At 40.0% G+C, this 26,111-nt stretch overlaps 1 protein-coding gene across 3 annotated transcripts in view; it reads left to right on the top strand.

Annotated features, from left to right (window-relative positions):
- The window catches only part of LOC149321570 (twinfilin-2), a 92,730-nt gene that overhangs the window by 9,081 nt on the left and 57,538 nt on the right, over nucleotides 1–26,111 (top strand). For 2 of the 3 annotated variants that reach the window (XM_089524557.1, XM_089524539.1), the window contains exon 2: nucleotides 22,242–22,319. In XM_089524557.1, coding sequence (XP_089380683.1) covers nucleotides 22,242–22,319 — 78 coding nt within the window. Of the gene's footprint in view, nucleotides 1–22,222; nucleotides 22,320–26,111 lie in introns of those variants that run through there. The other variant, XM_089524547.1, reaches the window with a different exon arrangement.

Raw genomic sequence — 26,111 nt, 5'->3', positions numbered from 1 at the left:
TCATCATGTTGTTTTTCAGTGTTCTGCTGCAAAGCTCTTCCTGTCCTGCACCTTGTAGGTTTCTTTGATTCTAAATGAAATGTCTTGAAGGAACTGTACTCCTTTCTATCTGTCTCTTCTTTTTTTTTCTATCTGTATCCCTAGTGATGGTTAATTGAACATAGAACTGGGAAAAGTTATTTTGGGGGACTATATCTTCCATAATCTCTAAACAACATGGTCACATGCAGACTCTAAAGTAACCTTTCTAAACTCTGACTGGGCATTATACCAGATTATGTTACCTTCTCTTTTCCACAGTTATGTGTGGTTTTGCTTTGCAGCTAGTAATTCATGAAAAACATGGGTTTACCTAGTAAATTGTAATACTGCAGTATTTCTGTCCTCTACAAAGAACCACTGCTTTGAAAAGTAGAAATACAAGTGCTTTACCAATACGGTACTAGGCATTTGTTTGTTTCTGATGCACTGTGAATTGTTCCAACTTCTTATGTGCTTAGGAAAAAGATCCACACAATGGCACTAATTTTATTCTAGCTAAATGAACCAAACATAACTATCTGGTTGTAGCTTCGCATTAATTAAAGTCATCATTCCTTGCTGGAGGGCAGCCTCTAAAAATAATTGAATTCGGGCAGCTTAGATCTTAATGCACCTTCTGTTTGCAATATCTGCACAGTTATATCACTGGGATGGTTTTTCTCCCCCATCTCATGCTTGTGAGAATTTTGCCAAGCTTTGCCTTTTGTCCCAGGTTTAAATTACCTGGAAGATTCTCAGGATTATTAACAGGGATTAGCACCCCACCTCTGTTGAACCATTTCTTTTCTTTAGCTGGTATACATCTTGCCCTTTAAGGCTGATGGTAGTTTGCCAAGTTGCATGTTTCCCACGCAACACAAGTGTTTGTGACTGTGTTAGGCTGAGAAATAGTGACTAGCTGAAGGCAATCCAGTGAACTACATGCTTGAGTTAAAGGAGGAGAATCCTTCTCCAACTAAATAAAAGGCATCTGAATTCAGTTGCAAGTCCTAATTAAAGTAGACACATTGAATCAGTGAAACTCACTCTCTCATGTTCCCTTTGAAAGCTCCTCAGACAAGGAACAAACTTGCCTTGCTAGCATGCAAGAGAGAAGACTCCACAGTCACACAATCAGGCAGGTGAATCCAGCCAGGCTCCTCTTCTGTTGCGCAAGACATGTCAGGGTCAGAACAACCACTTAGCCCTAAAGGCATGGGCAAAAGCAGCTAGCTCAAACTCTTCCTCAGATGGTGTGTGAAGCTACTACCAAGGTCTGTTGGGAGGGACCCATCCAAGAATAATATTTAACAGCTGCTGAGAAGTTGAGGCTGGGAGCCTTCAGTGTTATTAAGTTATGGCCAGCCTTGGAAGCAATAACAGCCTTGGCGCATTGTGGCTTGACATCTTCAGTTATGCTCCCTGGATTGGTCTCTGTTTGCTATGGAATCCCTTAGATCTATGATAGTGTTTTGCTATCTGGGTCTCAGTATTGGGCTGTTCTTCACCCCCTTCTCCTTACAGCATTCCTGACCTAGTACAGTTGGCCCTGTGTATCCATGGATTCAACAAGCCTTGAAAATGTTTTTTTTAATAAATTTCAAAAAGCAAACCTCGATTTTGCCATTGTACTACACCATTGTGTAGAATGGGACTTGCACATCCACAGATTTTGGTATCCATGCAGGGTCCTGGAACCATAACACAGTGGATACCAAGGGCCCATTGTAACTGATTTAACCTTTTCTCAGCCTGAAGGCACCTACCCCTGACTCTGACCAGAAGGGCTCTACTATTCCAAAATGGTACTGAAAGATCAGACTAGGACACCGTTGATGTACCAAGTTCTCATTGGTTCAGTGGATATGCTCTAGATGGGACTAGTCATTGTATTAAGGCCACAATCATGGTTAAAAACAAAAATAAATTCTGATTAGTTGAACAAGTTCATAATGTACAGTAACTTCTACTTCTTGGTTGTGTGGAACAGGGGAGGGGGAAATCTGCCAGCTAGAGGGTTCCCCAGTTTCTTTCCAGGTTGTGAATCTAGTGGTACCCCATGGGTTAGCATTACATGCAAACCAGCATGTTTGAGTCAATATCTTCTTACATACAAGCTGCTCTCTAAATGTAAAGAATGGCTTGGTTTGGTTCCAGACAAAGCTGTTTGTTTTTTCATGTCTTCTTTGAAGGTTGTGCTCCCATAGTCAATGACACAGTGCAATATTTTGGCTCAAAGCCATAAATACAATCCTGGTCAATACTATGAAAAAATGTATTCAGGTGTACAGTGCTGAACACTGGAGTTTAAAAATCCTGAGCTCATGTACAGTATGTGCAGATAGAGTACTCAGTGACACTGAAGATTTTGTCTGCTTCTGTGGGAATTAAGCTTCACTTGTATGGAATCAGAAAAGGATTGAACCATAGGACTGGAGAAAGTCTGGCCTTCCTGATGTTATTAGACTTCATTTCCCATCATATGAACTTGAAAATACTTTAACCAAAGTATTTAATCCAAACAATTAAATACAGTGTGCCTGCGTCATATGCGGGCACATTATACGCTGCTTCCAGCATACGCTGAAAGCAGTGCTGCTGCTTCTGTTGCTGTGCGCCGGAAGAAACAATAGCCCATGGTGTGTGTGCCGCCGCCGCCACACACCACCGTGAGCACAAGTATACACGTTTTTTGTTTTATGCAGGGGGCAATTCACAATATGTTTGCCAGAAAGGAGTCAGTTTAAGGTGTTAGGTTCCCCCAAAGCAACTTTGGAGGTTGCTTGTGGCTTCAGGCTTTCACTTCGCTTCTTCTCTTAGGAATTAGTGTAGCATAATGAACTGCCCCGAGAAGAACAAATTATTAATAGGGAGCATGTGAGTTTCTCCCCATGGAAACAAGATGTGAAGATGAATTACTCATATAGTACAGCTCATCCACAACAACACCCATGAGTGTGATCCCACTGAAAGCTAGGATCCTGTTTGTGAATGCTTTGGGGAAATGTTATAGTTTTCCTGCTATAATGCTACCACACATTTTCATATGATGGCTTTGTGAAGTCTATCAGTGAGCAAAGAAGGTTATGTTAGATGTTATTTCACAGTGGAGCACAGGACTGAATCATAGATTTGATAAATACTTCATGGAACTTGGCTTAAGCATGAGGACTTGTTCACCCACAGGTCCAATATGTATACTCTATATGCAGTAAAGTAAATAATAAGATTTATAACCCATGGTTTACACCACACACTTGTGAAAATGCCTGGCCATGCACTCCCTCTGTCTATGTTTTGTAACTGGTTCTTTGCGAGTGGCACAGTCTGTGTACAAAATATTTATATGTCAGTTATTTCCTTCAGTGTGTGGTGATGGGAGTCTGGAAACCCAGAGCAGAACTCTGTATCTATAGTGCATAGAATATATATTTCAGGTTTCCATATGAATGAGCCTATAAAGCAATTTTAAGGAGACTATGGCCCTCCAGACACTTTGAACTTTAGTTCCCACAACCTCCAGCCAGCATGGCCAGTTTTGAAGATTTTGGTTATCAAAAACATTTAGAGAACTAAAAGCTTGGAACAGACTGCCGCTTTGCGGTGGCCTGGGGCCAAAATTAGGGTTTGGGAGAACAGAGCAATCACATACTCCCAAACCCTAGCGCATGATGGTGGCACCATCATACACATGGGAGCCACCATGATGATACAAGTATGGTGCAGTGTCTGCACGCTGCAGCACCACACTTGCATCATCAACACGCCACAGTGCGCCAATGGTGCACTCATGGCGTCTGCCACAGAAACGGATGCCGCATGGTTTGGCTACTGCAGTATCCCTCAGCTGCAAAAACGGGCACATCCAGCCCACCTTTTTGGGGTGGTCTGTCAAGCCCTAAAGATTCCCTTGATTTGGAGTCTTGTGATTTTGACACACACCCCTCTGACGTGTTCTGTACATATTTCTAAATTCAGAACTATAGAAAATTCTCTCTTGTAAGTCCTTTATGAAACAGAACAGTTGGCCTTCCATGTGACAGATTTTGTTATTACTCATCTGGTATATTGCTTTTCTTTTCTCTAGTCTTTATTCTTGCAGTGTCTTCTTTCCACAGACAAACAAAATGCTTTATTTGTTTTACATTACAGCCTCATTGCATAGTAGGTAGAGGAAAGGAGCATAATGGATTGACATACTAGCCAGATGGCACAGCACATATAAGAATACAGCTCTTACCACAGGATTGAGATAATCTGCAGGGCTTCATTTGTGAATGGGCCCAATGGGAATTCCATCTCACAGAAGTGCTTTTTAATCCAATGATCAGATAACCGCCTATAGTCCCTATATTGGGAGAAAGGTGGGATATAAGAAAATATAATAATAATAATAATAATAATAATAATAATAATAATCCTTTTTAATGAATAAATATGGAAATAATACCTGGAAATCTTAAAACATCACCTACATGCCATGATTTTGAGGGACATGTGGTGCAAGCAGCAGTATATTTACAATTCAGGTATGTCTTGTAGGGATATTCAAGGATCCAAATTCTTTCACAAACTCACCTGAGCTGCATTAGCTGGACTACCATGTGGTTCAGAACATGATATTTTGTCATGTCATGATAAATTTGTACAAGTGGGTCCTAAGAATGTCTCTTACTTTGTGTGCATCTGCTGCCATGCATATAGTGGAAATGCTATTCGGAGTGCTGGATGTGATGTGTCATTTCACCCAGGGACATTGTAACAACAAAATGGCTGTCAGTTCGCGGTACAGTGTCCCTGTGAGGAATGTTGTGCCATGTCCCATTGTGGTTGTGGTGGTGGTGCACGTTCAAGTTGTTTTCAACATATGGGGTTTTCTTGTTAGGTTTCTTTGAGGGGGGGATACCATTGCCATCCTCTGAAGCTGAGAGAGTGTGACATGCCCAGAGTCACCCAGTGGGTTTCCATGGTCGAGCTGGGATTATTCTTGCAGTGTCTCCAGAGTCATAGTCCAACACTCAAACCACTAACATTGGCTTGTTACTTCTAGGTTATTTTCAGCCTCACTTACAATGCACTCATGCACTCTTTTCTGTTCCGGGTGGCTGTTGCCTGTTTAAAACCAGGCTGTTAACCTTTCCTTTTTCTTTTTTAAAATCATGTTTAAAATGCAGTTGTTGGACTGCTTTATAGGACTATAAGGATTGTTTTTTAAAAAAAAATCATGCAGATTTAAAGAAAATGTTACACAAATATGAAATGGGAAGGAATAGCCTTTTACTTACATGAAACAGACTTTGATTTGCACAGGCCTGTTACAGCCAGCCAAAATAAAGCTGCTTCAAGTCACTTTGGAGGTATGGTATTTCAATGATGCATGAGTCCTAAGAGTCTGGAAGCTTCACCAAAGCTGCACTCCAGTCCTTAGGACTGGAGCATGGCTTTGGTGCGGCCTTTGGACTCTTAGGCCGCATGTATCATTGAAATACCATACCTCCAAAGTGACTCGAAGCAGCTTTATTTTGGCTGTCTGTAACAGGCCACAGTAACCCAAAGTGAATTTAGATTGTTCCACCAATACAAATATTTGATTTATTTTTTATGGCCAATGGATTTATTCCACTTTAACTTGAAAAAGTGTGTGGAGACTTGTATGTGTGGTAAACAGCTGTTCATAGTTTGTCAGCATTCAACAGCCCAGAACTTCAACAAATGGTTGTATATGGAGTTTTGAAATGGTAGTTGAATGGTGTAAAAAGTTATATGCATGTTCCTTGTGCACTGTGCTGGGAAAAAAAGGAGAAGAAAAGGAGTTCTTGGATATCCCGTCAACGAATATCAGGTGCTGTAGGCTATATTTCAGAGGAAGGAACTGGCAAAACCACCTATGAGTAATCTTTGCCTAAGAAAACACAATTAAGTCAACAGGCAACCTGAAGCCACGCTCACACACATGCATAAGAGACTTCAAGACACTCTGTTGTCAGCCCTATTCAGGTCTTGCAAACTCAGGGCATGGCTTCCTTGATTGAATTAATCCAGTTGTAATGGTGTCTCTTTCTTTTCCAGCTTCCTTCGGTTTTACCAGACTTTCGTGTCTCCTCCAATGAGATTTACTATTGTCGTTGACAAATAACTTTTGCCAGGAGTATGTAGTGAAACCCTGCCTGATGAAGTGTTTTAGATTTGACAGACATGTGCATAATGCATTAGGAGCACTGCATGTTATGTTTTTGGTGCAATGACAATATTTGGAGGCAGGACACAGTTACTTATGTGACATTTGCTTCTCTATTACTTACTTAATTTTAACATCAAAAATGATCTCTTAATCTGGTACAGGTTTGTTTATTTTTCTTACACAAATGTGTTCTTGCAAGTGGTAGATGTCATTGATCTGAGAAAGAAATTGATTTGTTCTGGGTTAAGTTTATGGTCAGCTATATATCTGGGGTTTCTATCATCTGTTCATATCTACATACACTATTATTATTATTATTATTATTATTATTATTAGCCTTTATTAATATAGCACTGTAAGTGTTACATGGCACTTTACAGAGTTATCAAAAGAACATAAAACCTGCCATAGGAGCACAATCAAAAATCATAAAATATAAAATATAGTAAAAAGGCAACTTATTCCACTAAAAGGTATAAAACTATAGACAAACAATATTAAATTAATCCAAGTTAAAATATCAGGCTGCATTCGGAAATGCTTCCTTAAATAAAGTAGTGTTTATGTTTGCACAAAGAAAGGCTTCATATTGTGCATGATGATAAGTATGTGTTTGTAAAATCATGTCAGTTTTGCATGTCAGGAAGCCAGGACATGTTCCTTATCCTGTTTATAAACACTGGCAAATGGATACTTACTGTCACATAACATTGTATGAAATGCATCATATTGTCTGGGGTTCTCTGTTCATTTCAATATACTGTATGTCTACCTAGAAGTTCCAGTGTGTTCAGAGATGTTTACTCCAAACTGCATGTGTATTGGATAGCATCATTAACATCTACACAATAAAGGAAACTTTATTGACACTCTAGAAACTAAAACAAACTATGATAGGTGAACTGGAATTGAAAAGACACGGGCACATACTGTGCCATACCAGACAGGCAGATTAAAAAGTATTTTGAATAGTCTTATCAGCAACTTGCCATAATTGAAGCCCCCATTATGTCATGTATTTCTTTATCCACTGAGAATATTAAAGCCTGAAGTGTTCAGAACATGGACAGAAGCTCCAGCCTAAACAAAAGAGTTTCACTTGATACAGAGCTGTAATTTTATGGATGTCTGAATAATTAAGGCCGAGCATTTCAAGTGAACAGAATAGAGGAAACCCCTTGAAAAGAATGTACCTAAGAGCCTTTTAATGTAATAAGATGACTGTTTGGTTCTGTCCTGGGGCCATGGATGCGTGACACTTGATCCAACTTTACCCAGTCATTGCTTGGCTCTTGGGAATCTAGGGTGTGTGAATGACTAGCAACGATGAGATTGTTTTACAGGTCTGGAGTTCAGAGAGTAATATATACAATGGTATGGTTCTCTTGACTGCTTGTGGAGCTGTATCATTCATACTGGGTTTCAGATTAGAGGGGTCTCTCTTGTGAGTAACTCATCTGATTTCTTACCAGAAGACATCTGAAAGTAGTGATAGCTGTTCTGATTGCCTTGGTGATCATTTCAGCAATTTTTTTAAAGTGAACTGAATAAAATGCATTCTGAGACATGTGTGATGAATTAATTAAAATCTCTTTAAAGTCTAGCTGGATTTAAATGCTATGTTTGAAATGCACTGGAGCATTAACATTCTACTGTCTTCCTATTAAATGTTTTGAAGCATTGTGAAGTCTAAATTAGATGAACCTGACGCATCCTTCCCTCCACACTCACCAAAGCAAAAACAGGTGTATAGAACTGCTACAGAGACAAGATAAATTATTGATATGAAGTACTGTACTGTATTGGACTTATTCTGTTTTATTGATTGTATTTGTATGTTTTTATCAGGTTGTAACCCCGCCTCAATTTATGATAAATTGCAGAAAAGGAATCGGATGTCAGTTAGTCCTTTGAATTAATGCTTGATAGTTGCATAGGTTTTTTTTTTTTTTGGGGGGGGGGAGGCTGGCTTACGCTTGGTGGTCATACATCTTCAAAGAAAAAATGACTCCAAGAGCATGCAGTTGCTCAACTTGAATGTCTACTCCACTTGGGTACTGGTAGCTTTTTCTTGCCAGCTCTTACCCCTTTGTGGCCACAATGATGAGGTTAGTGACCTTTCCTCACTGCTTTCCCTGGTATAACCAAAAATACACAAGATTTTAAGATATTGGTTTTACCTCATATATTCAATTGGCCTAAATATTATGTTTCTCATATGGATGCTAATGACTTACAGCTGTTAAGTACAGACACCATTTCTGTCGTCTAGATACTCCTTGCAAAAGCTGGTAGTGGCATGGTGGCATCTCTGTTACAGATCTGCTCCTGCTTCTCACATCCATGGTATAGAGTAGCTCACACACCAGGTTAGTTATCAAAATCCTCTGCTTAGTGAGCGTAATGGATGGCCCAACTGCTACATATGTTTTTAGCCCAGGTCCTAGTTATGTTTTCGTATGGAGGAAACTGTTTGGGGACTTCACTGATTAGCCCATTGCACTATATTTCATACTGGCAAAGATCAGAGATTTATGTATTTAATAGTTTTTCTTCCATATGAGACCCAAAGTGGCATCTCTGGAAATTTTGAAGACACAGGGGAAAAACTGCTTTTTGTCTTCTGGTGGATTCAGGGGGGAAATTGGAATATATTTGATGTATTATTATTATTATTTTAAAAATTAAAGGCTTAATTTTGTTGAAGCAAAATTATGAATATGACCTATACTAAAAACAAAACTTCAGATTGCTACACTCTGAGTTTTCTGAACAGAGATATCTAAGGGGCTATACAAACAGGCCAGAAGGACTGTGCTCTTCCTGACTTGACATCATCCTGTCTGAACAACACAGGACAATAACCCCAGGCCGGGGTTGGGCAGGTCAGACACAAATCTGGTGGATCCGGACCAATCTTGGCCCCAAAGGCCCTTAATTCAGTCTATGAAAAAGACCAGCTGTTCGCGGTGGAGTTTCTCTGAAACTGTTGCGACAGCCAGCAAACTGGATGGCCCTGCATACCCCTTACCTGGCCCTGCATCAACATCCTTTCTGAAGGTTCCAGTCATTGGCTTGTGACTGGAAGGTGGCTCATAACCATGTAGGTGTAGCCAGGCACCCCATTTCTGCCCTTACAGGCTGTGGTGGGAGCTTCAGAGTGGACATAATCACAGTGACTCCACATCACTGTAGTGGGCGGGCATATGAACATCCACCCATCACCGTGTCAGCCTGGGGACTGAATCAGGTTGGAACCACAATCTCAGGAAGTCACTGATAAGGACTTATCTAGCAACCTATCTAGATATAACATTTAATTTACAATTGAAAGTACTGAATACTTCAGTGTTATATTCCCACCACAAATAATGAATAGCTCCTTTATGCATCATTTATGAGGTTAGCAGGCCCCAACAGGTGCAGAAATGCATCTTGGATCTGAGTGCATGCACCAGAATTACCATTCTCTAATGTGGATTCTCTTGTATACAAATTTTCTTATTGCCATGTTCCTGGCATTTTGAATGAATAAAAAAACCCTGTCTTAGAAAACATTGCATTCATTCCAAAAGTGAAAAATTTCATTGAAACATTCCTCCTCCCCCCGCCCCATGTTATCCAAGTTTCTATCCCCGCCCCTAACTGGGAAATTCAAAACTTGTCCAGTGGAGGACAGGCAAGTGGTTCTCCCTCCCTTAATTTTTCAGGGCTGTCATACCTCTACCAAAGATCTATATTCTGGTCGGATGCTTCCATTGTTGCCTTTGGCTGTATTGATAATAGTAGAGGAGAGATGGCAGTACAGCAAATGGAAAAGCCCAGAAGAGCAGGAGACTGATGTAGAAACAGAATCAAAATAAGAGAACATGAGAAACATCTGTGGGAACTATGAGGTCAAGATGGCCTAACTTGGGAAACTTGTAAGACTACGACCTTTGAACAGTAATACTGAATATAGTGGCTGCTTCCTCAAACCCTGTGAATGAGGACTGAAAACAGCTACTTGGAAGTCACTTCAACATAAAGATTACATCCAGAGAATGAAAGATTGATAGCCACAGGCTCAGCTTTCCTGTCAGGAGGACAGAGTGGCTTGACATATTCAGGAGGGCATCCATTTCAGGACTCATATATTATTGATCCAGTAGTTAGGTGCTGCTGGGAGACAGAGAATGGAGCGCTCAGAGAAAGCTAGGTCCACTCTTCTCACAAATTTTCATATCTGCAAAAGGGTACTGGTTTGTAAAGATATAAGGCATTTTTGCTCTATGTCATTTTTTTGCCCATTGGTGTCATCCAAACCCATGGTCATTCAGTCCACATGCCTGATTATGTCTCCATAGGGATGAGATACTAATTGTTTGTTTGTTTGCTCTCTGAAAACCTGCAGTGATATTAAACAAGACAACAAGCAGGAAAGTTAAGTCTGCCCTGGTCTTTTTTCATAAATTATCCTGATTTTCTTGGAAAGAAGCAAAACAAAAAGCAAAATAATAAAAAACCTATAGCTTTCACTACTGTCAATTCTACCATGATTCCTTTGTCTCAGATATGTTGAAATCCATGTTCACCACCCTGAAGAATAGTTTGCAGTTTATTAAGCAAAGAATTGAAAATTGTCATGATGCTGAATTCTGTATCTAATATCAAGTTAGAGCTATTTTCCAGTGAGGTTTTTTAAATGTCATCCATCCAGTTCCTTTCTTGTCATTACTTTCTTAATGGCTTTTGCAAAACAGAACCCAACACAACTGTCTACCTCTCTTCTTTCTCACTCATAAAGAGATGACTATATTTTATATAGTGCAGGAGGTACCATTTCATATTACCTTGGACCAAGAGAACAACTAATCCCATAACAAGGGAAACAGATACTTCTTGAAAGTGTTAAAAGAATAATAAAATGCCAGAGACACACAAGGAAAGAGATTGTTTGTGCTAAACTAGATAAAAATCCAAGGGCATTGCATGTAGTTAGCACACGAAACAGACTTGAAACTGCTGTGAACTGTGTTTTTGCCATAAGCAGACATGAAGAAGAAGCAAGATCTGCAGATAGTCTGGGCTTCTTGATGCTTTGGATAGGTTCTTATATCCAGAGCAGCTCCTTGCCCTGCTCTATGTCTAGTGGAAACGGAATACATTATATGTACCAGGATGTGTGTGCAATACATTTAGTGAATGTTAACAAGTTAAAGACTTCAGAGTCTTTCATAAATCCCAGTTTTGGAGAAAAGTGGGCTATAAATCCCATAAATAAACAAATATTTCAGTGCAGTAGTTGGATTTGAAAACCACTGCCAAATAGAGTGCATAGCCTTGGCTTTAAATTGCTTTAAATTGTGGAATTGATTGAAGGGGAGAGGAATGCTGCACTACCTTGTTGTGTGCCTTCAAGTTGTTTCTGACTTACGATGATCCTATCATGGGGTTTTCTTGGTAAGATTTGTTTACAGGATGTCTGCTGTTGTGTTCCCCTGAAGCTGAGAGAGTGTGACTTGCCCAAAGTCACCAAATGCATCTCAACTATGTTGGCCCTCCTTATCCACTGATTTAAGCATCTACAGTTTGAAAATATTTTAAAAAAAATATACATTCCAAATAGCAAACCTTGATTATCCATTTTATATAAGGGACACCATTTTGCTATGCCATTGTATTTAGTGGGACTTGAGCATCCACGGATCTTGTTATCCATGGGGGGTCCTGGAAACAAAACCCAGGGGATAACAAGGGCCCAATGTACTATGTCTTAATATGGTCACAATAATGGACAGGCTAAGCAATGGGCTTGACCTGCAAAGGTGATATTTTGATAGACTTTACAGGTGCTGGCCCACCTACTAGAGAGTCTACCTCCTCTCTTCTTCAACATCTTCTGTCATGAATAGATGGCCTGGGAGATATAGTAAATTTCTCTCTTGTTTCAGGAAAGAAACGAGTGGGGAAAAAACTCTTACTATCCCTTCTTATGAACACCTCAGTGTAAGTGCAGAGGATGTATGAAAGGAGGCAATGGTTCTTGCACAGATGTTTGGGTAAATCATGTGGAGGCTTTCTGCTATTTATTGACTTCTCCAAGCAACGAAACAAGTGAGGGCTTAAGAGAGGATACATCTACTGCTAAGCATCATGTCTGCAACCAGAGTGAGGACTCCATTCCTGAAGTGATGGTGAATGGATTCCTGGATGCTTGTACAGTGTGTCCATGCTAACCGTGGGCTTGCCATCTGCGGTTTGAGCTTCTGCGGACAGCAAGTCCCAGCTTTTTCAATGGAAATAATAATAATAATAATAATAATAATAATAATAATAATAAAAATTTATTTCTATACCGCCCTTCTAGAAATCAGGGCAGTGTACAACAAGCAATCCATACAGTCAAACATATTAAAATACATTAAAAACATTACAATAAAAACAAGCAAACTAATGCCAGCTCAACCAGCTGATGAAGGAGGGGAGAGAGAGTATACTGGGGGGGGGGGGGTAGAATCAGGGGTAGGCCCGCTTGAAAAGATATGTCTTCAACCCCTTCTTAAATTGGGCCAGGGAGGTGGCCGAGCAGAGAGTTCCAGAGGTTGGGGGCCGAGGTGGTAAAGGCCCTCCTGGTGGTAGTAACTAATGTGACCTCTGGAACTCTTAATAATTGCTGCCCAGTTGATCTGAGTATGCGGGGCGGATTGTACGGAGAGAGGCGGTCCTCCAAGTACCCTGGGCCCAAGCCATTTAGGGCTTTATAGGTAATAACCAACACCTTGTATTGCGCCCGGAAGTGAATAGGCAGCCAATGAAGGTCTTTAAGCACAGGTGTTATGTGACTGGCCCTGGAAGTACCGGTGACCAGTCGTGCTGCCATATTCTGCACTAATTGCAGCTTCCGGGTATGGTACAAGGGTTGCCCCATGTAGAGCGCGTTGCAGAAGTCCAATCGAGAGGTTACCAGAGCGTGTACTACAGTTTCAAGGTCCCTCCGGTCCAAATGGGGGAAGCTGCTGTAGAAAAAAACTGGAAAAAGGCTCAGATAGTAAGTACTTGGAGGATGGGCAGGGCTTTATGTAAGTTGTGGTTTTTATGTCTTGCAGGACTTCCTGTCCCTCCCTATAAATTTCCTGTTCTCTGTTCTTTGGCCCTCATTTGATTGTTGGCTCCCAGCATTATCTACATTTACTGCTTTTTCTTCTGATGCAGTTCCTAACAGAATTTTAAACTGTTTGCAGATGGAGGACTTGGCTGCAGGGTCAAGAAGTACAGACGAACATATAATTTAGTATAAGAGACAAATCTGGGTTTTTGTCTTTCCACTTCCCTGCCTGGTTAGAAAGCATATGCTGTTTGTCTTTTGAGATGAATAGGGAACAAAGAGCAAGAGATACAGCCTCTGCTGGTGGCTGGAATTGATGAACCTGAGTAGCGCTGAGAGATGACTCTGGGAGCCTTTCAGAGCTTTCTTTACTAATAAGTGAAACTGCAATGGTCTCCTTTTGTAAATCAACTAAATTGGCTATCGGTGGAGCATTCACTCCGCACCTTTACAGATGGCATTGTGAGTTAAGTCTTTCCTTCAGAGGTTCTCTGTTACAAAGTCTGATTAAACTCTCCAGATTACAAAGGATGCTTGTAATGAGCACTTGCAGCACAATATTGGGAAGCTCAGATCTAGTAAGAGCCAAATAATTAATCCCTGCTAAACCCACACTTGGTATTTTGCAGAGTGGAAACTGTTTTTCTTAGAAATGACATTGAACTGTACAAACCTACAAAAGATGCTAGTGAGAAATGATTTACATGGCTGTTACAAGTATAGGTACAGGTACTAGTTTGAGCAGTGGGCTGTAGGACCAACATTTTACATTGCTTAATACACTAGATGATGAGAGGGCAGCACAGCTTTACAACACAGCAAACATTCTACATTGCTGAAGGATCCTATAAAAGGATCCATCTCTGAAAAATCAGTTAGAGGAGCCACTGTGTGAATGAGCAGAATGGAATGGAAACCAGCTGGATGAATCATAGCATCATAGAATTGGAAGATACCGCCAAAGGCCATCCAGTCTGCTGGTACTTCTCCTGTTCCTCAAGGATTTTCGAAGATTATTGCCTATAGTTTTGAGATTACTTCTACTAGTTCTTTCAATAATCTTGGATGTAGTTCATCTGGCCCTGGAGACTTGAATTTGTTTAGACTAGCCATGTATTCCTGTGCTACCTCTTTTCTCCTATTCTGTGCTACATTTTCCCTACAGCATTATTTTCCCCAGGTTAAACACTGTTCTCTTTTTCAGAGAAGACCAATACAAAGAGGGTGTTGAGTAGCTGCCTTTTCTCTGTCCCCTATTAGCATTTTGTCATCTTCTCTGTGCAGCAGCACTACCGTTTCCTTGCTGTTCCTTTTGCTATGGACATAACAAAAAAAGCACTGTTTTTAAACATCTCTAGCAAATCTGAGCTCATTCTGTGCTTTAACTTTTTTGACTTTCTTCCTACATATGCTGGCTATTTGTTTGAATTCCTCTTTGGGGATTTTCCCTATTTTCCATCTTTTGTATATGATCCTTTTAAATCTTAGCTCAGTTGAAAGTTTTTTTAGACATCCATCCTAGTTGATTTAGACACCTTCCATTTTTCCTCCTCATTGGAACAGTTTGAAATTGTGCCTTCAGTATGCCCTTTTGAGAAACTCCAATCTGTCCTGAACTCCTTTCTCTTTTAGTATTGCTGACTATGGGATCACACTCAGTATTTCCCTAAAATACCTGATTTCATCTATCTTATACACTCATCTAAAAATCCCACCACTTCCACCCTTTTAATCAGATCATAACTGAAGGTTAGAATAAGATCTAACATTCCCCTTGTTGCCTACTCTAGACAATTAGTTGGACCTGAAATTTTTGGCAGAGTTTGACTTCCAACAAATATCAAGATAGCTGAAATCTCCCATTACTACTACATCTCTCTTGGAGGTCTTTAAACAGAGGTTTGATGGCCATCTGTTGGGGATGCTTTGATTGTGAGTTCCTGCATGGCAATGGGTTGGACTAGATGGCCCTTGTGGTCTCTTCCAACTCTGTGATTCTGACTGTTCTTATATTTCAGGATGGCATCATCCAAGTCCTAAGACTAGCTTGGAGGTCTGTAGTAGACCCTTCCCCACCTGTAATGACATCCCTGTTTTTTCTCTTCCCCTTAATTTTTATCCAGATGTTCTCAGCCTGGCTTCCAAGACTGAGGTTTGTGTGGAAGGTGACATGTCCAGCTTTTTTTAAATTACACAATCATATTAGTATTATCATTTATTATTTTTATTATTTTTTATTTTTATTCACACATCCCCAGGGCCATTATATGGTATGTGGTGAGGCAGTCATTTTGGCTTACATATGCATATATAGTGAATTCTTGATATCCACTGGGGTTTGGTTCCAGAACCCTTGTGGATTCCAAAATCTGTGGATGCTCAAGTCTCATTAAGTACAATGACATAATAATATGGTGTCCCTTATATAAAATGGCAGAATCAAGATTTGCATTTTGGATTTTTAAAAAATATATGTTTTCAGACTTATATAATATATTTTTCAGACTTACAGACAATGAAATAGGAGTTTATTTTCTGAATACTTCAGTTTTTGATATGTGTTATAAAATTTACAAGTGATTAAAAGGAAAAATGAAAACAAAAAATACAGATTACAGAGAAATATTTGGAAAAGAATTAGAAGTCCTTCTAAAATAAATAAATAAAATGATATATACTTTAAGAGATAAATTTAGTTAGATAAACAAGGTGAACTCAGCTGGGAAGCATTTTATGTTTTTGTGACTACGCAAAATAAGCCTACTCAAAATTTTTATGTATGTGTTGCAATTAATGTTTTGTTTGTAATGTCTGTTTTGTATTGCTTGTGTTTAATTTCCATATATTCAGGCCATGGGTGGTTGAATCCGTGGGTACAGAATCTGTGGATATGGAGGGCAGACAGTATAACATTTGCAGCGCCATTTGTGCCAGGCCACGGTGACCACACATGCCAGCCCCAATTTGGTCCTGAACTGGACCTCTAAAAAGAAGTGGATTTTTCTGCTTCTTTTGGGCTGGTTCTTTTTGGAAGGTGCAGTGTTGGCATGGCTTCTAGGTGCATTTAGGGCATGCGTCTTCTAAACACTACACCCAGAATGTGGCTTGAAACGGCATCATTTGCCCCATCTGTTTCAGGCCTCAATTTATTTTAGCATTACTTTGATCATAGATTACAGATTAGATTGTAATCTATGAAAGCTCACGCTATCATAAATCTCTCAGTCTTGAAGATGATGAAGGGTTCTATGTATATACACTACTATTCTACCATCATGCACAAAAAAAGGTCTGGAATACAAGCAGCCTCATTTTTCTGAGAGGGGGATTACAATGGGTCTGTAAGACATTATTGCCCTAGGAAAATATGGATCCATAGGTCTCCAGGAAGTGAAATTTCATGCCTCTGTTTCTCAGCTCCACAATCCAGATTGGCACCTTTGAAAAAATCATAAGAAAAACGTCTTTAATAATAATAATATTAGACCTGAGGTGGTGATTGCTGTCAGGGACGTAGCCAAGGGGGGGGGATCTTGGGGTCCGGACCCCCCCCTTCCATTAGAAAAATGAATGGTGTGTGCTGCTGCGCTGCTGCACCCAAGCCCCATTATAATGGTGGCACTTAGTCTGGACCCCCCCCCCCCTTCCTAAAATCCTGGCTACGTCCCTGTTGCTGTCCTATCAGATCTCTCCTCTGTCACTGTGGCTTGATCACAGCCCAAAGAAGGAGGTATGTGTTTGTCTGTCAATGCCATAAAAAGGAGCCTTTTCACAGTACACAATTATAGCACTATATTCTGCTTTAATTGCCATGGCAACATCATGTGAAATCCTAGGAGTTGCATTAGAGAGTGGCATTTAGATTGATCAGTCATAGAGCTCTAATATAGGGGTAGGCAACCTTTTTGAGCCGGGGGCTGGGTTGCTGTCCCTCAGACAGCTGGGGGGCCGAAGCCAAAAAATAAATAATTAATTAAAAAATAATTAAATAAATAAACCAGGACAAATGTAGGGCAAAATTTTCAAATGGAGGACACATTTTTTAAAAAAAATGGAGGACACGTTAAAAAAATTGCTGATTTTTAAAAAATGTTAATATAAATGCATGTTTTGGACGCTTCTATAGACAATTGCCCCCCTTGCCCGCTGCTTGCCCCCCTTGCCCGCCTCCTCCTGATAGGCCAAAGGCTCCGGCGGCAATCGGTGGCAGGACCAGGCTGGGGCCGATCCCAAGGCCTTGCCGGGCCGCATCCGGCCCGCGGGCCGCAGGTTGCCTACCCCTGCTCTAATACCTCAAAAGACTACAAATTCCAGGATTCCATAGGTTATTTCCACGACAGTTAAAGTAGAATATAGGGCTATAATTGCATAGGGTGAAACAGCCCCAGACCAGACAAGTCTTTGATCCAGCTTTGGAACAGACTGTCCCACCCATGGTCCCATTTGTGTCTGCTAGCAATTGGTATACAGAAGTATAGTACCTCTGGCACTGGATATACTAAAGAGCCACCATGATTAGTTGTCAGTGGTAGCCCCATCCTTTGTGTCATCCCCTTTTAAACCCATCCTAGATGTATATGTGTGGCACTTTGAAGGCACTGTGTGAACAGAAAGTGTGTGTGTATGTGGTGTGTGTAGACACAAATACAGTTGGATAGGAGCACATATAAGGCTTTCTTTTAAAAGACTTGTATGGATAATAGAAAATTTACATCAATAAAAGTGCATTTGGATTTCTTTTCTGTATTTTTTGCTAAGCATATGTAATTCAGGTATATTAAGTCAGCCCCAAGCAGACTTTGGGATCAGCCTGATATGCAGTGCTCTGTGGCTATTTAGAATAATAATAATAATAATAATAATAATAATAATAATAATATATTTTCCCACCTCTCCTAGGTGGATTGAGGCAGGATTACAACATAGTATAAAATGTAATAGAGTTAGATACAAATCATGCCAACAAGTTCCTAAAATACATACTGGGAAACAATGGACATTAGATCTTCATGTCTGTCAATTCCTGTTTCGGTTGCTGCCATAGTTGAAAGAATTCAAGCAAGATAGGGTGTGAACCTGGGTGATCAGGTATGGCCAAGCTCTCTCAGTAACCCCATAATCCCAGAAGGTGCCACATCCGAATGTGCAAAGCATTAATACCTTATATGGATGTAGCTTTGATTGCCAACTGTAGGCAGAACATGGGAAAGGGTAGAAGTGCTGGATTCTCCAAATCTTTTCCACAAACAGCTATTGTTGTTACTTCTTCAAGACCCCCTGTCCTCCACTGCTCTGCCTAATTCTTGCAACCCTATACAGTCGGTCCTTCTTATACACGGATTCAAGCATACACGGATTCAAGCATACACGGTTTGAAAATGTTCCAAAAAAGTATAAATTTACCTTGATGTTCCATTTTTTATTAGGGACACCATTTTGCTATGTCATTATACTTAATGGGACTTGAGCATACACGGATTTTGTTATACACGGGGGATCTTGGAACCAAACCCCAGTGTATAACAAGGGTCCACTGTACCTGTGATCTCCTTAACAGAGTCCATCCATCTAGTATGTGGTTTTCCTCTCTTCCTACTTCCCTCCACCTTTCCCAGCATTATTGTTTTTTCCAATGAGTCCTCCCTTCTCATGATGTGTGTGAAGTACGACAGGCTCAGTTTGGCCATCTTGGCTTCCAGGGAGATTTCTAACTCGATCTGCTCCAGGACCCATTTGTTTGTTCGTTTGGCTGTCCATGGGATCCTCTAGACTCTTCTCCAGCACCACATCTCAGATGAATGGATTTTCTTCCTATCTTCTTTCTTAACTGTCCAGCTCCCACATCTATACATGGTAATAGGGAATACAGTAGCTTGTATGATTCTAATTTTTGTGCTCAGTTGTATATCTTTGCATTTTATAATACTTTCTAGTTCTTTCATAGCCACCCTCTCCATTCTTAATCTTCTGATTTCCTGACTGCACCCCCCCCCCCCATTTCAATGTTTGGGAAACTCTTTTACTATTTCTATTTCTTCATTGTCTAGGTTGAACTTGTGAAGGTCCTCGCTGGTCATTATTTTTGTTTGCATTTATAGTCTTTTCTAGCTTGTTGAAGGAACCCTGGTGGTGCAGTGGTTAAATGCCTGTACTGCCGCCACTCATTAAACCATAAGGTTGTGAGTTCAATATCAGCAAAAGGGCTCAAATTTGACGCTGGCTTGCATCCTCTGAGGTCGCTAAAATGAGTACCCAGATTGTTAGGGGCAATTAGCTTACACTTGTAAACTGCTTAGACACTGTTAGTTCAGTATGAAGTGATATATAAATGAAGCTGTTTCTTTGTTTCTTTGTTTCCTTTATGTTCAACATCAAGCCTGCCTTTCCACTTTCTTCTTTGATCTTCCTCAGTAGGTGTTCCAGGTCTTTGATGTTTTCTGCTAGTACTATGGTGTCATCTGCATATCTTAGATTGCTGATATTCCTTCCTCCTGTTTTTACTCCTCCTTCTTCTGTGTCCAAGTCTGCTTTTCTTATAATATGTTTTGCATACAAGTTGAACAGATAGGGTGAAAAGATGCAGCCTTGTGTGACCCCTTTGCCAATTGGGAACTATTCTGTTTCTCTGTGTTCTGTTCTGACAGTAGCCTCTTGTCCTAAGTACAGATTCCTCATCAGGACTGTGTGTTGGCACTTCCATGTCTTTAAGGGCCTTTCATGATCTCTGCAATCAAAGACTTTGGTATAGTCTATAAAGTACATTCTGATTTTCATTTGGAACTCTCTGCTATACTCCATTAGCCATCGTATATTTGCAATGTGGTCCCTAGTTCCTTTTCCTTTCCTGAATCCTGCTTGAACCTCTGGGATTTCTCTCTCCATTTATGGTTGGAATCAATGTTGCAGAATTTTGAGTATAAGTCTGCTTTCATGGGAGATCAGTGCTATGGTCCTATAGTTGCTGCAGTCTCTTGTGTCTCCCTTTTTGTAGATGAGGATATATATTGATTGCTTCCAATCTGTTGGCCATCATTTTGCTTTCCATATCTGTTGACATATGTTGCTTAGCACTAGAGTTGACTCTGTCAATGTGGATTGCAACAGTTCAAACAGCTGGCAGGTGTCATATTTGTTTTTCAGCCCTGAAAGAGTAGGCAGGATTCAGCTCGCCCTATTGATCTTGAAACATTTCTCAGCAAACATGGTAAATGATGCAGTGACCTGGTACAGAGCTACATCATGGTTTGCAAATGGTCAGCTGATCAGGATTCCACTTAATTAGAGTTTGAATCCCTGAATCAGATCTGGCTTAAGGTGCAAACTTGTTTGGATTACAATTCCAGGAATTGCATAGGAGGAAAACACATATTCCCAGAACTGATATCCTGATTTCTAAGCCAATGTCAGTGGAGATTCAGTATGATGTTGACACTAGGTCAATGTCACCATCTCTCTTTGTACAGAATCCAGACTGCACAGATCTAGAAATCAGATGTTATTCAGCTCTATCTTGTATATATTAAATATACATTAATTTAAAAAGATATACAACTGAGCACAAAAGTTAGAATTGTCCAAGCCATCATATTTCTCATCACCATGTACGGATGTGAGAGCTGGACAGTAAAAGAAGGAAGATCAACTGATTTGGGATGTGGTACAGGAGAAGAGTTCTTAGGACAGCCGAAAAGACTTGGAATAGATTAAGCCAGAGATCTCCTTAGACGCAAGGTGATTAAACTGAGACTTACGTAGTTTGGCTATATAATGGGAAGACATGGATCACTGGAAAAAACAATAATGCTAGGAAAGGTACAGAGTAGAAGGAGAGGAAGACCACATGCCAAATGGACTGACTCAGTCAGTGAGACATAGGCATAGGTTTTTGGGAACTAAGTAGAGAAGTAGAGGATAGGGGTACTTGGAGGTGTCTAATCCACAGTCGCCATGAGTCAAGATTGACTCAAGGATAGATAACAACAACAACAACAATATAATATATTTATTATTAGTTTTATTGTGATTAGATAGTGAAATAAATGGTGTCCATGTGCCTGTAATGCCTTTTGGCTCATTTATCTGTTATTCTTAAGTGTTCTCTAGTGAAATAAATGCTGTCTTGCACAATATGATTCCTACTTGCTAACTCATGTCCAAGTATTGTGTGCCCATGTTTGGTAAAAGGGATGAGAACATTTGGAGAATGACACAATCTTCAACCAAAGCAGCTCAGATCCTTGCTGTTGTACATCAAGGGAACTTTGTTTTTGTTTGTAACAAATCACCAGCAGACTTTGACATGGCAGAGTCTGCCCGCCTCTGAGGGCTCAGATGGTTGTCATTCTTTCAGGTTCATAGCAGATTATCCTTGAAGGGTCAAAGTAGGACAGGCAGAGGGTAAATGCCAGAGCAGCTCCAGTTCCGATTCCTCTAAATGTCTATGTTCCTTTGCTTGGCAGTCTGGTGGGCAGAGGTCACATGCTTCAGGATGGATCGTCTAAAGGAAAACACAGTCAAGTCACAGCCTGAGTGAAAACAGAGTTGCTTCTGCCCATCATCACTACCACCCTTTCCTTTAGTCCTTTCCCCTGCTTTGTATATACCTCGGGATACACTGTATATTTAATAACCTGTCACCTGAGACCACCCGCCTTTGCAGGCCAAAGTTTCTGCTAAATTTGGGATATTATGTTCACCCAAGCCAAGTATCAAGTTCTCTGGGTCACATGTGTTTCCAGCCAGTATTTAACTCTGAAACTTCTGTGAGAGTCCATACTTCATCATACAGTGTCTGTTAGTAGAAGTGAAATTACTTTTTGGGGGGAAAATTGTTCTTGCCATCCTTTTCTTTTCTTTTTCTTTCCCCCACACTAATTTGTCTTGTGTCAAAGAGTGGAATAACATTTGGGTTGCTTTTTCAAATCCTGATCAACATGTTTCTGATTCTTTTAGCCACTACGGAATTAAAAGATTTTTTTGCCAAGGCTCGGAATGGTTCGATCCGCCTCATCAAGATAGTAATTGAAGATGGTAAGTTTATGTTAATCTAGTTTCTTTCCACCAGCTTCTTTCTTTCCTCTGCACTTTGTCAAATTTTGTCACTATCTGACTTGGACATCACAAAAAGTACCCAGGGAAGCTGGTAGAAGTTGCTGAAATGTAGTGGCATGATATGGAAGCAACACAGCTGTAGCCTGAAAGGATCAAGAGATATTCTTATTTGGTATCTGTCTGCCCTGCCCAATTTTGAAGAGGAATCTCTGTGAGACACATTATGAAGTCCTTTGTCTTTTAAACATTTGTTCCCATGAATATCCTTAGTTGGTGGGATTTGATTAGGCTGATGTTGCCATGTATAATAATGGTGCTGCTAGAAAACTGTTTCGTCGTTGTCATCATCATTATCATCATTTTGGCAGCTGTACAATTGATTGTTCTGTTTTCCAAGGTCAGTTTTCTACCCTTGCAATGACTAGGTGGGGACATTTTGCATGGGGAGCAGGTATAGTATCCCACTTGCAATGCTATACTATGCATGTCTACTCAAATGAAAGTCTCATTGACTTCAGTAAAGGTTTTGCTGCCAGAAAGAGTAATCCCTAACAGGTGTTTAGGTTTTTCATGTGAAACTCTTGAAAGAAATCCCTAAGCCAAAAAGTTGGGTCGGCTCCTATGTAGGTCTAAAACACACTGCAGAAAAAAATCCAGTTTGAGACCACTTTAATTGCCCTGGCTCAGTGTTAGGGAATTCTGGGAACTGTAGTTTATTGTAGCATCAGGATTCTGACAGAGGAAGCTAAATGTCTCACAAAACTACAGTACCCAGAATTCCTTAGCATTGAGCCAGGGCAGATAAAGTGGTCTGAAACTGGATTATTTCTGCAGTGCGTTTTGGATGATAGTCTACAAAAATGCATGTAAACATAGGAAGAGTCTTACCAGATCAGACATATCCGTTGCATCCCTTCAGGTTTTTTTTTTTTGGGGGGGGGGGGGGGGAAACAGCTCAGAATTCTATCAAGTGCTTTTTCCTGGGAATATCTAATTACAGATCACACGTTGGTTTTTTAACAGTTGGTTAATTGATTTACCAAATGTAATCATGTTTAGGTGAAAGCTAGAGCTCTTCTCCTTCTGTGTCATGCTATTTTCTGTGGTGGTAAAATATTTTGGTGGAAGGAACTTTCATTCATGGGAACTTCCCAATTTGAGGTGATATAGCTTTGTCACAAGTTTCTCTCCTCAATGATACATTTATGTTTTTATTTTCCAATCAATTCTTCATTACAGTTCAGAAAAATTACTTTTTTGGCCTAAAGCCCCAGAATCTCCTAGCCAACATACTGTCTGGAGTTGGAAGTTTTCTACTTGGAATTCAAGAAAGGAAATTTTCTAAGCTCTGTCCTTTGCTTTTTGTCTTGTTCTTCCTGAAGAATGCTATTTGGCATTTTCCACATCCCATCCTCCATTCCAGTTTACTTCTGTTGACTCTATGGTGGTGAATAGTTTGGTGGAAGGCCAGTGAAGTTAGTCAGGGTGGGGGGTTTCCAAGAAGATGCTTAGATTCATCTGTAGTACAACATTCATTTTCCAGATATGTAAATTGTCTTACAGCTAGTTGTCTCCAAAGTTCTGTTTCACTGCTTTCTGGAGAAGTAAACTTCACATTAAGTATCCATGTTGTTGACTTTGGTTGTTTCCAAACTAGAAATGGGTGAATTTGTTAATTTTGGTTTTTTACCCTTTCTCATTTTTGGTCTTAAATTCTTATTAATCATTTTTATTTCAATTTGCAATTTTTTTTGCAAAAAAATGATTGCATGGATATTCATATGCATTTTCATGCATATTTCTCCTAGTATGCATAGTTTGAACGGTTGAACCCAAAGGGTGCTCAGCAATGTCTCCTCTTCATCCTGGAAAGAAGTGACCAGTGGGATGACAGGGTTCTGTCCTGGGCCAGGTGCTATTCAACATCTTTGTCAATGACTTGGATGAAATAATAGACACCAAATTAGGAGGGGTGTATACAGATCAAAATTGAGGATCAAAATTCAAAATGACCGTAATAGATTAGAAAACTGGGCCAAAACTAACAAAATGTACTTCATCAGGGACAAATGTAAGGTACTGCATTTAGGGAGAAAAAATGAAATGCATAGATATAGGATGGAGAACATCTGGTTTAACAGCAGTATATGTGAAAGGGATCTAGGAGTCCTAGTAGACCACAAGTTGAACATTAGTCAACAGTGTGATGCGGCAGCTAGAAAGCCCAATACTATTTTAGGCTGTATCAATAGAAGTATAGTGTCTAGATCAAGGGAAGTAATAGTGCCATTCTATTCTGCTTTGGTCAGCTCTCACCCAGAATATTGTGTCCAGATCTGGGCACCACAATTCAAAGAGGATGTTGAGAAACTGGAGATGGAGGATGACTAAAATGGTGAAAGGTCTGGAAACCATGCCCTGTGAGGAGAGACTTAGGGAACTGGGTATGTTTAGATTGGAGAAGAGATGGTTAAGAGGTGATATAATAGCCCCATTTAAGTATTTGAAGGGATGACATATTAAGGATGCAGCAAGCTTGTTTTCTGCTGCTCCAGAAAATAGGACCTGGAACAATGGAGGCAAGCGACAGAAAAAGAGATTCTGCCTCAACATTAGGAGGAACTTCCTGACAGGAAGAGCTCTTTGATAGTGGACCACACTCCCTCAGAGTGTAGTGGAGTCTCCTTCTTTGGAGGTCTTTTAGCAGAGGCTGGATGGCCATTTGTCTGGGATGCTTTGGATGTAAGTTCCTGCATGGCAGGAGGTTTGACCGGATGGCCCTTGTGGTTCTCTTCCAACTCTGTGATTCTATGATTCTCTGATTCTACTGCAAGCCTTGGCCTTGAGAAGGTTATACAAAATCTGACTGTAGTTCTGAGAATAGAACTTTCCAAAGAGACCAGTGGAAGCCGAGTTAATCATCATGTATGGAAAAGCCAGGCGGGTAATTCATGATCTTTAAAAAGATTATACCTCATAAGAAGCTTGCTAGGATGAATCCAGATGCATGAAGCATATCCTGGCTTTTCATTATAGCTGATTCAATGTTAGTCTATTTAGAACTAGTTGGATATATTTCTGTGAATGCAATGTAAGAAGTGCTCGTAGTCATTAGTGAATGAGATATTTTTATCTATATGACGTGTGGCTATAAAATGGGAAGGCCTATGGGGAACCTACATAAAATAAATTTAAATCTTGAATCTTTTTAATTCTCTGTATTTGGTGAACTAAGGAGAACGTGGTAGAGAAAAAAAAGTTAGATTGTTTCAAGAGTCTATTCCTAGTTGTATGGAAAGAGGAAGATGGCAGAAAAGCTTCTTTTATTGTTGTGTGATGGTTTTGACCTTCAGGTATTAATGGTCTCTGATCTGCTCTGAACTGTTGTTGAAACAACAGGATAACAGTTGGCATGAGAAGTTCATTAATAAATAGTGAATTGTTGACTCCATTTTAATAAAAAAAAAATTGATTCTTTTAATGTACATATTTAAGCACTGTCTTGGAAGTGCTTCAGGTATATATGCTTGTCTGTAAGAATGCAGTATATATATTGATGAGGGAAGAAAATATTTTTCCCATGTCCAGATATGAATGCCCAGTGGGGAGGAATGGAACAGTTTTTTCCCTTTTTAGAAAAAAGCCTCCCCATCCCAAAAGGAGGAAAAGGTGTTCATATGTTTACTTCCCCAAAATTATTCCCGTAATAACAGGAAGACTTTTATGGAAGACTACGTGCAGTATCAGACATTTGCAATTCCTGATCTTGGT

The sequence above is a fragment of the Sceloporus occidentalis genome, unplaced genomic scaffold, assembly GCF_023333645.1.
Source record: "Sceloporus occidentalis isolate IW3139 unplaced genomic scaffold, rSceOcc1.0.p SCAF_1, whole genome shotgun sequence".
Taxonomy (NCBI): Eukaryota; Metazoa; Chordata; class Lepidosauria; order Squamata; family Phrynosomatidae; genus Sceloporus; species Sceloporus occidentalis.
The sequence above is the reverse complement of the archived record's forward strand: the minus strand, read 5'-3'. Positions and strand labels throughout refer to the sequence as shown.